The sequence below is a fragment of the Lepisma saccharinum genome, chromosome 3, assembly GCF_977018435.1.
Source record: "Lepisma saccharinum chromosome 3, izLepSacc3.1, whole genome shotgun sequence".
In the NCBI taxonomy this organism is placed as follows: domain Eukaryota; kingdom Metazoa; phylum Arthropoda; class Insecta; order Zygentoma; family Lepismatidae; genus Lepisma; species Lepisma saccharinum.
In genome coordinates, this window is record NC_139231.1 from 58,672,036 (window position 1) to 58,687,271 (window position 15,236).

A 15,236-nucleotide genomic window follows, 5' to 3' on the forward strand; every position below is an offset into this window, starting at 1 on the left:
CTAAAATTATATAACGAAGATATTTTCTCAGGCCATCAGATAGGTCAGTTCTGGATATGTTTCCAAGCTTTCGAGAGCTACGTACGTGGCAATAATCGACCAAGAGTGGCCCAGCAGCTAAACCAGACTCCTCCCACACTCATATAAAAACTGGTAACATACACATCTCTGCACTTCAGTCCCTGAAGATGGAAGCTCTCGAAAGCTGATATCCTGAGAGAATCTCTTCATTATTCGTTGTCAAGAAAGCTTCAAAGATTAAAATTGTGTATTTCACACATACAATTTCAATTCAGTCATAGTAATTTGATGTTAATTATTATAAGGTCATTGCAGGAACATTATAACTTCAAACTGAAGGAGTGTTTTTGAAGGGACAATACTACTGTGGGGGTAAATGTGCATTATTTGCATACATCTTCATAGCATAAAGTAACTGAAATAATTTTCTTATTTCCTAAAGTAATGGTAACTGTAGCAGAGTTACTTTCAAATGAGTAACTCAGTGATCTGTAAAGAGTAACTGAACACACACATATGCTGGTCATAACTCCTTCGGAACAAACTCAGTTTTAGGAGAATATACATAGCTAAGTAGTTAGAAAGTAAGAACCTAATTATTTGTATTATTTTCAGGTGGCTTCTAACGATGACCTCCCACTGCAAATATGCCCTCCGTGTCTGAAGCAGCTGAATGTTTTCCATGAACTTGTGAAGTCTTGTGTTGAGGGTGAGAAGAAACTAAAGGCATTGTTTACAACCAGTGTGAATGATAGAAAGGTAAACAAAAAGTAAATATTAGCTTCTCATTCTGTGTGGTGTAAGCAGTTCTCAATCGATTTTTTAAGCAGCTCCAGGAGGAAGTATTGGAGAATGTATTCCCACAAAGGGCAATCAGTTCATAGGAAGATGGAAGACAAGCTACCAGGAACATGGTGTCCTGAGTGCATTTACGAGGTGCATGTAAAAAAAAAAAGGGCCGATAATCTTTTATGCGGGGTTGGCAACACTGATGAAGTTGAGCATGCGCAGGAGCATGCCCTAGTATTCTGTGCTTGCAACAGAGATAGAATCGTCAGAGTGGGGTTGCGTACGTGCGAGTAGCAGTAAGTTGAAATGGCTGCCGTAATACAAAATCCCGCCAAATGTGAAGTGAGATCTGTCATACGATTTCTGAACGCCAAAGGACTGAATGCAGCTGACATCCATCGGGAATTGTATGCCATTTATGGACCGACAGTGAGTGAAGGGAAGGTCAGGCAATGGTGCAGAGTTTCGGGAAGGGCGTTCAAATGTCCATGACGATGAGCGTAGCGGAAGGCCCAGTGTTCAGACGGACGTACTGGTGGAACGTGTTAACGAGAAAGTGCGTTCCAATCGCCGGTTCACAATATTTGAACTCGCCAAAGAGTTTCCAGAAGTGTCTGCGAAAACAGTGCATCAAATTGTGACTGACAACATGGGGTATCACAAACTGTGTGCGAGGTGGGTACCAAAAATGCTGACAGATGCTCACAAAGAGCAAAGGAGGACAGCTGCACGTGATTTTTGGCCCGCTGGGGGGAGGATGGGGATGATCTCTTTTCGCACATAGTGACGGGGGATGAAACGTGGATATCATACGCCACTGGGGAGTCGAAGCAGCAGTCAATGCAATGGCAGCACACTGGTTCTCCTAAAGCGAAGAAATTCAAACAAACATCATCAGTTCACAAAATCATGGTAACCGTGTTTTGGGACCAAAAGGGTGTGATTTTTGTGGAATTCTTGGAACCAGGACGAACAATTACAGTAGAGGTGTATTGCGAAACACTGAATAATCTGCGACGTGCCATCCAAAGTCGGCGGGGAGGAATGCTACGCTGTGGAATTTTTCTGATCCATGACAGCACCTGCGCACACACACCTGCTCGTACTGTTGAGACAATTCAAAGATTTTGATGGGAACTATTCAATCATCTCCCTTAGAGCCCCGACCTTGCCCCCAGCGACTTCTTTTTAATTTTCTTCACCTGAAAAAGTGGCTTGCATCGAAGCGTTTCAACGACAGACATCAGTTCTGGACTGGCTGCCCTCTCAGGCGGCAGATTTTTACGCAGAGGGTATACAGAAGCTTGTGCCACGCTATCAGAAATGTCTGGAGGTTAATGGTGACTACGTCGAAAAATAGCCAAGGTATGTACTTGTTTATCAATCACAATAAATTTCTTCTCCTATCATTTTCTTGTTTTTTAAAAAAATATCTGCCCTTTTTTTTTGACATGCACCTCGTACTTATAATTGGATGTCTTACTTGACTTTTTTCCTTTTACTTCCTTCAGGAAACCCCTTCATCACAGCATTCTCTCTAGTCATAGTCCTTTTCCAGGTTTCCCTAGGCCCTTCTTTTTTTCCTTTTTCCGTGGAGATTCCATTCTAATGATTCTTTCATCGCAGAGTGAACCAGAAAAACACCGGAAAGAGGATAGCCAGTGAAAGTGGAGATGTTGCCAGGTGGGATGTGATTCCAAGAATAAATCCTGTTTGACATATGTTTCATGAATGGAAGGATCATCTCAGCATTGTACTTTTCTCAAGCTTTGAAAAATTACATGAAAAAGAATTTGAGAGGTTCAACAATGAACCCTCAGTCCTTTTAAATAAAGCAAAAAGTATTTATTTGGTATGTGCTATTTTTTTTTTTACATTTCGTTACTTTTCTATATTAAGAGTAAGATATCTGAGAATGACTGGGCATGTTTTGGAACATTTTAGGGAAAGATGTGTTACATCAAAACCAGACACATGTTTAGAAATAGATTTCAGGAGGGGTCCTTGCCTGCTGACTAAGTGTCACGCATGTACTAATATTACTAATTATTATTATAAAAAAATATGTGTATACTAATACAGTGATGACATTTTATTAAGAATAGGTCCACAAATAATAATGATAATTATTATTGTTACTGCACTAACAACTACAAAGATGGTGTGAATGTGAAAATATACAAACAACAGCACGATTCATTATCTAGCTTATTTTTAAGGACACTAAAATTGGCATAAAATTCAGCTCTTCTACCAAAGAGTTTAATGTCAAAATAAATAGAAAACTACAGAATAAGAAAAATATTGTTAATACCAGCTAATGAAAGTAAAGTCTCTTGATTATTTTTTTTAAAAATAATAGTATACAATAAAGATAACATATTTTTATTTTTCACATCATCTTCTAAGTCATAGATGTGTTAATCATTTTTAATTTTTAGTTATCATTAATTGTGCATTAACCATGAACAACTGTCAATACAAAACTGATTCATACCAGATGGCAAACAAGTAGTTATTTTTATTATTTTTATTTACATTTACTACATTCTAACACTTTAGGGGGGCAGTGGGACCAACTACCATGTGCCAACAGTAACTTGATTAGTTCATGGTTTACATTCCTAATGTACGTACCTGCAGGTACAGTCAACGGCAAAGATAATGGTAGGCAAATTGTCCACAGATATTTTCATTACTTTTTTATTTTACATTTTGTGTTGTTTTAAGGAATGAAACTATGTTAGAGTTCCAAGCAGGCATTGTTCTCTGCTTATTGGCATCATTATTTCAATTCATTGTCATCACAATGTGTAATACAGATCGAATTAAAATGTCAATTCGCCTACTGTTTCTTTCGCCATTGGGTGTATAACAGGCACACCCTTCTAATCAGTCTATTTTCTTGCAGCTGCTACCAAAAAAACAAGTGATCAAAATTGTATCTGCAGAACTGGAGAAGGAAGAAAATAACAACTTTTGTGATACAAAAACAGGAACACCTGCAAAATTCACCAGAAGCAAGACAAGATTCTTGAAGAAAGAAAGCGAGAACCAGACCAACTGCAACAAGTTAGTATTACAAACATATTAACCTTTTGCGTCCCAAGGCCATTTTCACTGGTAAGCCTCTCGATCCCGAGCCGATTTTGAGCAAAATGCAGAGTTTCAATTAAATGAGTGTAGATCGGAGACTAATTGCCCTAGAGAGATGAGTGATATACCGTTGTACGCGGAATGAACCAGAGATTCAGAGTATATGAAATTTATGCAAATTCGGCGTATATATGGCGGGGGGAGGGGGCTAACTCTCAAAATTCCAAAATTTCGGGAAAAAAAATTTGGTTCCACCACCCTCTCCTCAAGAAAAAAGTACATGACAGTGTCGACATGCACATGGAAATGATCGCTAACATGTAAGGAACACAAAAATATTTGCATTATTATCATATGACCAATGTAACTTGAGTTGTACCCGAGCCTGTCCATGGTGCCGGGCGCTACATTCGCATGTGTTTATGTCTCGTTTTTTTTGTATATTATCAGTACCCATATTGAAAGTTGTCCTTATTGTAATATGGTTGAACAGAGGGTAAAATATGCAACATTTTGGAATATTAGAATTTAAAATTTGAGCAAATATACAACGTAAAACAGATCATTTTATTTTAGTGCCGGACGCTACACAGAGAATTTTGTTTTTTCTTACTTTTAAACTTTGAACAGTTTTTCTGTGAATCTTTTTATGCAAGAAACATAATTGCTGTACAGAAATATGAACATAGTGGTATACAAGTTCTTCAACCTGTTTTTGTGCTTTGAAACATTTCTGTATTTTATATATTGTCACTTATATGTCGGTGCCGGAATAACATAAAAGTGCCGGACGCTACATTGTGCAATACCTTTATTAATTCAAACGTTACTAACTGTGTGTACACATATATGCATAGACTACAGTGTAAAATAGAAATATACAAGCTATATTTGAGAAATAGAAAAACAAATAATTAATTTTAGTTACATATTTTGCGTTAGATATACACTTAAACAGAAACCCATGTTCTTGTGACATGTACATGTTAATTATTTTGGTGCCTCACTTTGTAATGTTTTAGGCTACTGAAAATTCACACATTCAGGCAAAGATTTCAAAAAAATACTGTCCTCTAATTTCAGTGGGTGTTTGAATGTTTGAATTATATATTTAGAAACAATGTCACTGTCATATGTGCTAGGAAACACAAAGTAGATATTTCTTCCACATTTTTTCCTCATAAATTCTACTTTCACATTCCCATTTGAAAGCACTTGTATAACATGGCCCATAAATACCTTGTCAGCATTTTTAAATTTATATTTTACAGCAACAAATTCACCATTTTGTAAATTTTCCACTTCAGAATGTGAACTAAGTTCTGGTGATGTATGCCTAACTGCTTCTATGGCTTTCCCCTGTGTGAGTGACCACTTATCCCCATTACTTATCTGATCATGTGTTTTCAGAAGGATAGTGCTGTTGGATAATGCTTCAATTACATGATAAGATTGTGTTGCTGGTACTGTATAAATGTCCCTGTAACATTCATCTAACTGCACTTTATTGTCCACAATAGTTTTTTCAGTTACTAAAATGCAAGAAATATTAGGGCAAACTTTTGATGCCAAAAGTGCAAATTTTTCTGCTGAGTTGACATCTACTTCACCCATACCACCCTTAACAGCATTCCACACTTGTCTTTTCATCAAACCACCTACCCCATCTACAGGTCCTTTACCGGGGCTTGTTGCAAAAAAATACCATGAAAAATTGAGGGAAAATTTTTGTTTCGAAAGTGTTATATACAGGGTGATTCTAAAGGTATAGTACAAACGAAAACCACAGATACCTCCCATGAAATAGAGACGAAAGTTCCCCTTCCACTTTGCCGAGAGATGCCTCCGTGAGGAGCTAGACAACGCCGAAAACGTGTGAAAATGAACTTCACACCTCAGTACAGCCAGTACCAGTGAAGATAGAAAGGCGGAACAAACGAAGTCAAAAGGAACACCAAAGTCGCCCATCCGAAAAACACTAGGCAGCAGCTGCGCAACGCATACGCATGGGGTTCCACAAAGGAAATAGGAGTGTCCCGCAAGACAAGTGAAGGGAAAGGGTAGCGATCGACAACGGTAGGGAGAAAAGAAGCTATGAAGCATGAAGTAACAATTGCACAGCGGGAAACAAACACCATGACTGAAGCAGTGCAGTCGAGAAAAGTAGTGTGGGGTTGCAGAACCACGGGAGGACGACGTAGGATGTAAAAACACACTGAGAATGCAAGCAAAGTGGTCCGTGACACTCGACAGGCAACAGACGCGTACATGGTTCGGGGCAGAAATGGCAGCGCTGGCGGTGCAGCGCAAGGGGAGTCCCCAAAAACACAGTGGGGAGACACCGCAGCAAGAACAAAGCACGGTGCAACAAAAGAGAAAGAGGACCGGACGGGGAATGGTACCTGCCAAGGAGACAACAAATGCGGGACGAGGGATTTCCCGTAGCAGCACCGAGGGGATGTCACACAGAGGTCGTGCGCCAGCAGGACAAGCACAGCAACTACGGGCACAGGAGGTTATTGCTAATGAAAGGTGCACGTACAGATAGGACCACGTACCCCGTACTGACGTTGTAACAAACGTCGTGATGGGGCCCAATCAGCCTCTTAGAAATGAAGCCGGAGGCACATCGCTGGGTAGGAGCGGGCGAAAGGCTGCTGGAGTGTCGTACGGACCCCACCACTCCGTACGGTGGACGACACTAATGGACGAGGTCGGAATGTTTCCATCACGATCACCAGGTCCACCGTTCCCAGACCTGACGCGGCTGCTTGCTTCCAAGCGCAACCCCAGCCGAACAACTCGAGTCCCTCCTCGGCCGCAGCCTTCCGCTCCGAAACCAAGCGTGGCCTCACACCACCGCAGCCGCACACTGCCGCGTGGGTGTGAGACCGGACCGAGCAAGGCTGGACAGATAAACTGCGTGGGACAATCGTGTAATGAACCTACGTGGGGGTATGCATGTCTGTTCAACTGCTGGGTTACCCCACATTGGTGTACACAAACACCACACGATTGTACGTAGTGCTCCCCGTCGGCTCGAGCAAGACGGACGAAGTACGTGTTGTGGGTGAATGGGGCAAGAATGAAGGACGCTACATGTGTTCCATGATGACAAGGCCCCAGAGTACATGACCCCACCTGACGGCAGTGGTCAGGTAGTGAAGAGCACAGGCACGGGTGGCTCAGGAACGTCAGCTGATTGTACCACAGCACCGTGCGGACGTGTGGGCTGATTGGAAGTGCAGCGTCAGGGAGCGTGTCAGTGAAAGAGCCGGTGCGGTGGTGGTGTGCTTGACTTACGACAATTGAGTACGTTGTTTCGAAGCCATTGTGACCAGTGTGTGTGTGTGTGCCACCTGTGCACTGCAGTACAGTATTCCATAATTGGCACTATCCTCACCGTACCATGGAACGCTACACATTTGTAGAACTGAGGGACATGCATTTTGTCTACAGCCTTGCAGATGGCAATGGCCGAGCAGCTGCACGCCTTTATCGCGGACGGTATCTGGAGAGACGACAACCCGACAGCAGGTTGTTTTCGAACGTGCACCGTACCCTTGGTGAATCGGGTGTGTTACGTGCAGGCCATCATGTCGGTCATCCAAGACATGTGCGCACCGCGGCGGTCGAGGAGGACGTACTTGCTCGCATGGACGACACACCGTCCACTAGCACCTGTAGCATTGCACGTGCAGTGGGAGTATCACAGTCGACGGTGTGGCGTGTCCTTCATGATGATCTGCTGTATCCCTATCATCCACAGCGAGTCCACGCGTTGCAGGCTGGGGATTACCCACGACGTGTGGAATTCTGTCAACGACTGTTGCAGTTTTGTTCCGACGATCCCCGTTTTTTGCGCCATGTGCTTTTCACGGACGAGGCAACATTCACCCGTGAGGGCATCTTCAATTGCCGAAACAGCCATGTGTGGGATTATGAAAATCCACATGCAGCAGTCGAGGTGCACCATCAGACCCAGTTTGCAGTGAATATCTGGGCAGGTATCATCGATGAACAGATTATCGGTCCATACCTGCTGCCACCACGTTTAAATGGCCGCCTCTATCGCACCTTTCTTGCATCAGTCCTTCCAGAGCTGCTAGAAGATGTACCCCTCAACGTGCGACATCGTATGTGGTTTCAATTGGATGGAGCGCCTGCACATTTTGATGGCACAGTGCGAACCCTTTTGCACCATACCTACCCACAGTGCTGGATCGGCAGAGAGGGCCCCGTCCCCTGGCCCGCCCGTTCGCCTGACCTCACACCAATGGATTTCTTCTTGTGGGGCCATGTGAAAACACTCGTCTACGAGACCCCGGTGCCTGACAAGGAAACATTGGTAGCGCGGATACTTGCAGCATCGGCCGAGGTGTGTACCATGCCAGGGATTTTTGATAGGGTTCGCCAGAATTTCCTGCGACGCTGCAATGCCTGCATTGAATGTGGTGGTCGTCAATTTGAGCAACTTTTGTAACAACGTCAGTCCGGGGTACGACTACGTACTACGTACTATTCCTATCTGTAAGTGCACCTTTGCGTGGCAATAAACCTCCTGTGCCCGTAGTTGCTGTGTTTGTCCTGCTGGCGGACGACCTCTGTGTGACATCCCCTCGGTGCTGCTACGGGGAATCCCTCGTCCCGCATTTGTTGTCTCCTTGGCAGGTACCATTCCCCGTCCGGTCCTCTTTCTCTTTTGTTGAACCGTGCTTTGTTCTTGCTGCGGTGTCTCCCCACTGTGTTTGGGGACTCCCCACGTGCTGCATGTGTTTGTTTCCCGCTGTACAATTGTTACTTCATGCTTCATTGCTTCTTTTGTCTCTACCGTTGTCGATCGCTACCCTTTCCCTTCACTTGTCTTGCGGGACACTCCTATTTCCTTTGTGGAACCCCATGTGCATGCGTTGCGCAGCTGCCACCTAGTGTTTTTCGGATGGGCCAGTTTGGTGTTCCTTTTGACTTCGTTTGTTCCGCCTTTCTATCTTCACTGGTACTGGCTGTACAGAGGTGTGAAGTTCATTTTCACACATTTTCGGCGTTGTCTAGCTCCTCACGGAGGCATCTCTTGGCAAAGTGGAAGGGGAACTTTCGTCTCTATTTCATGGGAGGTATCTGTGGTTTTCGTTTGTACTATACCTTTAGAATCACCCTGTATATATATATTAAGAAAGTTAAATTTACTCTTAAACTATGATGCTGGTCCATCTGAAAAAATAATATTATGTTTTCTACATCTGGCACAGATTTAATCACTTCTTCACATATGTAGCACAAGAACGTATGCACAGCATACTTGTCATGGTTTAAATTGTCACTGACAATGCAGTAAGATGATGATTTGCTTCCACACCAGGTCACAACAATAAAAAGTGTGATCTGGGTTTGATTCCAATGTGCACTTTGAATCTCATTTTGATATTGTGCAGTATAGTTTTCAGAGAAATGTACCTGAACAACAAATAAACCATGACAACTTTCTTTTTTAAAACGTTCAAATGCTTTGCTTTGTGTTCTCTTAATGACTACATGTCTCAGAAACTGTGGCATGTCATTTAGAAGTAGTGAAAGAAGTGTAATTTACCCAAAATTGCACAAATTGATACTTAGGCCTAAACAAATGATGTAATATAGCAATCTGAAATGAAAAACTGATCTACAAAGTCAATTCTGGCCCCAGAGTAATTTAGTCTATGTCATATTTGTATGAAATCTCCCAAATTTTGAGTGTATTATGTTAGGTTACTTAAGAGAGTTTATTTTATTTTGTGTAGGCCAAGATTTGTTAAATTTTAAAGTATTCATTAGGGCTACTGTTATATTTCAAAACTAGCTTACCCATGTTCAAATAAAGATCTAGGCAATCAAACAATGTAGGCCTATCTACATTAAAAAAAAAAATTCAATAGGACTACTTGAAACAGAAACATTGCAAAGTACGCCTAACAATTTACAAAAAAGGGTGCAGAGGCTTATTAGTTGTATATGTAGCAAGGTGCCGGATGCTACGGGCTACATTTGTAGCATCCGGCACCTTTGGAATGTAGCATCCAGCACTACCATAACTACCACAAGAAATAATTAGCAGACTACATCTAACTTCACCATGGACTTAACCATCATGGATGTGCTTTGCATACAAGAATTCATCATCATTGAAAAATTATGCTAAGAGTTGTTAAAACTTTAATAATTATTCGGTGCCGGATGCTACAGTAAGAACTTAAAAGTTAAAATTTGTTGTACTCACCTACTGAAACTTCAAATTCTTGGTATCTTCACTTAAACATGCACAGTTGGGTTACAGGAAGCGATTACAGTAGTTGCGAGCGTGGAGAACAAGAGACTAATGAAATAATGCAATGTTGCCAATTGCACAATTTTATTTTTTAATTTGTTATTCAAATGTACCAATTTTACATTACTTTGGGCATTTCCTCTTAGAGTAAACCTTTAAAATTTTGCTATATTCTTAAAGATTAGACTTCCACCTTTAAAATGATATATGATATGTTATACTTTGCATTAGTTAAAAATAAGCTCACTGGGGACCACTTTCCATGGACAGGCCCACCCCCAAAAGGAATGGTCGGCATGCCACTGATTCAAGCTTCAAAATGCAGTGGTACCTTGAAATGACTTTAGCTCAGAGACTATTTGCCCTGGAGATATGAACGATATACCGTTGTATGCAGAATGAATCACAGATTCAGACGATATATAATTTATGCACATTCGGCGTATATATGGAAGGGGAAAGGGGGGAAATCCCCTGAAAATCCTTTTTTTAAAAAAAATGGGTTTTCTCCCCCCCCCCCCCTGAAAAAAAGGATATGAAAAGTTCAAAATGCACATAGAAATTATCGCTAGCATGTAAGAAACAGAAAAATATTTTCATTTTTTGTCATATGACCAATATTACGCGAGTTGTACCCCTGAAACAAAAGGCTTGTAAGCCACTGTCTCAAGCTTCGGAATTGAGCGAACTGCAGAGTTACATTGAAATGACTATAGCTCAGAAACTAAATGCCCTAGAGATATGAAAGATATACCGTTGTACGCAGAATGAATCACAGATTCAGACGATATATAATTTATGCACATTCGGCATACATATGGAGGGGGAAAGGGGGGAAATCCCCTCAAAAATACTTTTCTTAAAAAAATGGTTTTCCCCCGCCCCCGAAAAAATGTCAAAATGCACAAAATTAAAAATTTATGCAAATTGGCATATATATGGAGGGGGAAGGGAGAAAACCCCCAAAAATTCTTTTAAAAAATTGTCACCACCCAAAAAATGTCCTCGCACTTGGGCACAAAACGACACCTACGCACAACATTCACGGACGAAAAGCTACAACGCAGTGAAAAATGAGCGCCGATTCTTGCAGCTGTTTGAAATTCTATTTTTAGACAATGCAGGGTAACCCCTGTTGCAACTTGTGGACACTTGTGCTAAAAAAACAAAGGTTTCCTTCAGCGTGCTTCGAAATTCCATTCTCACAACGCAGATTCAACAACCAGTCTTCCCCCTCCCCCATCCCCTGCTTGCACCCTCACGGAAAACTCATTTTGACATCGGATACTGATAAACAAGTTTCCTTCGAATGCAGTTAACAGGCGGGAGTGAAAAGCATTGCTTTAGAACAACAAAGCCCATCTTCCTTTGTCGGCAAAAAATTGACCTTGAAAAGAGACGCAAAAGAGAAGTCCCTTTTCCCACCTTTTCACCTCCATGTTCATGAAGAAAGAAAAAAGGTGCAAAAAACATTTCTATTAAATACATGTGTTAGGAACAACATAAAAAAAAAATAATTCGAAATTCTAGCCAAAAATAGAAAAGTTATAACGTAAAAACTACAACCTTCGAGACGCTTGGGACCGTGAGGGTTACATTTGGGTATCTCGATCGAGATGCTTGGGAAACTAAAGGTTAATAGTCTTAACCTGAAAACACCTTGTCTTGCTTCTATTTCAGTTATTTTATGTCACTTTTCTTAGGGTGGGGTAAGATGGGGTACCTAACAAGGGTGGATTTAAAGGATGGCTATTGTGCCATCTGAAGTCCTTGAGAGGGCATCATGAGCAAATTCTGCCGAGAATCTTACTTTTGTATATTGATTAATTTGCACAGTTGAAATGAAATGTAACAAGCATTTTGGTGCTTTAAGACAAATTACAGGGTAGAAGAGATGATGATGATGATGGTAAAAAGATAAAATGCCCTTGTTTAGTAAATACCTAATGCAAAGTTTAATTTAAGGTAAAACTTATCCCAGTTTCTTCGTTACATACATTAACTAGGAATGTTAATAAACCAGTCAGGGTCTGTTGGAATGATTCCAGTTTAATACTGGGTCAGTAGAATATTGGTTATTGATGTAATTATTCATACTTGTAACTTGGTTGGTTGGTTGATTTGTTGTTTTAAGTCCACTTTATGCACAGTAAGGCTAATCGGGAATGGACCTACAGTTTAAAGTGGGATCCGAACCACTTGTGCCTCCACCGGGTATCGAACCCGGGATCCCTTGATTACAAGGCGAAGACGTAATACTTGTAACTTACCAGTATCAATAAAAAATCAGTCTATGGCAGGCACAAGGTTTTGTATTATTGCATGTTTATTGTATGCATTGTATCGAAGTTCATAATTATTTGCCAGCAAGTAATATCTAAAATACTATCCAGGAAGAATACACAAAAATAACTATACATGATTTCTTCTTTAGTAGAGCTACAGTCCATTGTGGAACTTGGCCTCCAAAATCCTCAAAGAACATTCCCTATCAGGAGCTTTCATTTTTCAGGTCCTAACTCCCAGAACTTTGAAGCCTTCCTCAACACTGTCTCCATCTTATGGTTTTCCAATCAGGTCGTGTAAATGTCTGCTTCTTACATACTGAGCTCTCTGGCATTTGATGGATGTGTCTAGCCATCTCAGTCTTGCTAATATCTTTCACGTTTTCTGCATCTTCAAAGAGTTTGTATAGTTTATGGTTATATCTTGCTCTCCAGATGCTCTTCTCACATATTGGACCATCTCGGAACCTTTCTTTCCAAGATTTCAAACATAGATTGTGCCAGAATTCTTAGCCATACATCAGTATATCTGATATTGCTGTTTGAGAACCTTATTGTACCCATCAGTCAGTTTGATAATGTATCGGTGTTTGGAAGAACTAGTTAGTTGTAACGTAGTTATAACTCTTTTTGAGGAATTCCAACTGTAACTATATGCTTTTAAAAAACAAGTAAATATATGAAGACTTACATTATGTACCAGAAATATAATAAAACATGTCAAGTTTTCATATATTTATTTTGTTACAATTAATGATTACTGATTGTGTGTAATTTGTTTGCAACAAATTTTCCAGCAGAAAGTAACTGTAAAAATAATTTACATACTCTTCAAACTGAGTTTATTATTATTATTCTACTGTAAACATTGTACATGTTATTACTTGTATTTAATTTCTATTACAGTTTGTGAAAAAGTTGTTTCTATTTCTGGATAGGTTAGCTGGTCAATGTAAATAACCTCCCAAAGATGATGATGCAGTGTGAATGTGGAAAATCTACTCATCTCTTACATTCATTTCCTCCTTGCTGCTTGAACTGTTAAAGTTAATAAACTAAAAATCCAGAACTACACAAGTAGATATGAATGTGCATTATAGGTGGGATCCAGCTGAATTTACTTAAAAAGTAAAAACCTGGAAAGAAGTTTAAGTATTTATTGAAAGTCAAAAAAAAAAGTGTTGGAAAGTGTTAAGATAACAAAATTGCATTGACAGGAAAAGTCAAATAATGTTGTTGCAGATATGAGAAGCTAATCATATTTTTTTGTTTTTTGAAACAGCAAACCAGGGTGTTTATTTAGAAAGAACAGGTTATAGCATGTAATTCTTTTGCAGAAAATAACAGTTAAAGAGGAGAAAAATTTGACACTTTATGTGCATACAAGAATGGAAGTAGAAGAGAAGTTCCATGAATGAAGTAAATTTATTCTGTCTTGATTTTCAAAGTCGAAAGAAACATACTTGTTCAATAAGTAATTCTGAACTCCCTGTGAATGTTAAGATATTAAGTAATAACTTCAGAAGTATACACCGTAAGATCGAAAAAGCCCAACTGATCAAAGTTTCTACTAGTAAGCAATACCAACACATCAAACTTGGGTGGTTTTCACATTCTAAATATGATCCTGCAAAGAAACATATAAGAAAAGTTATATAAATGCTTTATTTTCAAAAAAAAATCCTCTGTAATTAAAAACATGTTTCATCATGATGTTCAGCAAGTTTCTGCAGGTTCAATTTTATTCTAGCATTTGTTACATTTTTATTTTTGCAGCTCAGCATTTGGCTACATTATGCCCTCAAAAGCTTAAAATATAAAAACATTCATTAAAGATTTTATAATTTTATTGTCAGTATTTAGTACAAATTAAAATTGTAGGGTTACCAGAGTACAGGTATCATAATTTATTTGAAATACGTATAAAAGAGAAACAAAGAACAATAAATTGATTAGAAAATTTCCATTTTAGAAATATATTTTGGAGTATTAAACAACCTACAGCTAGTCACTGCAATACATAGTTATATTTCTCATGTGAAGCACAGCTCTGGTTCTAAAAACTGATCCTACATTTAAATGTAATTTATTATATTTAATTTATCTTTGTTTCATTCTTTTAATATTTTGACATAATAATTACTAAGACTGGCATAGCCAGTCGTAATAGACCACATATTTTGTTTTTAGTTTTTGCTTGACAATTAAAAAAATTAAATGTCTTGTTTTATATGTATATCTTGATTACCTGTTATTTATTAATGAAATATAAAATTTTATATGCATGTATTGTAAGCAAACAAAAGTTAACTACTGAATACTTCATGTAAAGACATGATAAACAAAAAATACATTTAGACTCATGACATACTATTGAATAGTAAATTTATTGTTATTTGCATTTCACTAACTTAGAAAGGAAAAATACTTTATTGTACTATTATTTCAAATTTACTAATGTTATTTGTGCAATAAATTAATGTTATTTAAAATACATGTCTATCCAAGTAATGGATGTTTTATTCTTATATTAATTTAATGTTAAGCAAAAAGAGATATGGAAAATAAGTTCTATGTAAAAATCGAAGATGCAGTTAATATTGATGGTACTTACTTGAAATTTTAATGAGAAAAACAAAATATATGAAAGAAAATAAATACAATTTAAATTGAACTAGATTTATGAAATTTTTCTTGTTAGTTTTGGCTATTTAGTAAAATAATTTGTTTTTACAACTAGAATT

At 39.1% G+C, this 15,236-nt stretch overlaps 1 protein-coding gene across 3 annotated transcripts in view; it reads left to right on the top strand.

The window, feature by feature from the left end:
* LOC145985800 (uncharacterized) overlaps nt 1-14,951 on the top strand; it is a 36,316-nt gene extending 21,365 nt beyond the window's left edge. The window contains exons 4-6 of one of the 3 annotated variants that reach the window (XM_083119885.1): nt 637-780; nt 3,722-3,882; nt 13,399-14,951. In XM_083119885.1, the coding sequence (XP_082976011.1) occupies nt 637-780; nt 3,722-3,882; nt 13,399-13,405 (312 nt within the window). In that variant the 3' untranslated portion in view covers nt 13,406-14,951. Of the gene's footprint in view, nt 1-636; nt 781-3,721; nt 3,883-12,719; nt 12,803-13,398 lie in introns of those variants that run through there. The other 2 variants (XM_083119884.1, XM_083119886.1) reach the window with 2 other exon arrangements.
* The last annotated feature ends 285 nt before the right edge of the window (nt 14,952-15,236 follow it).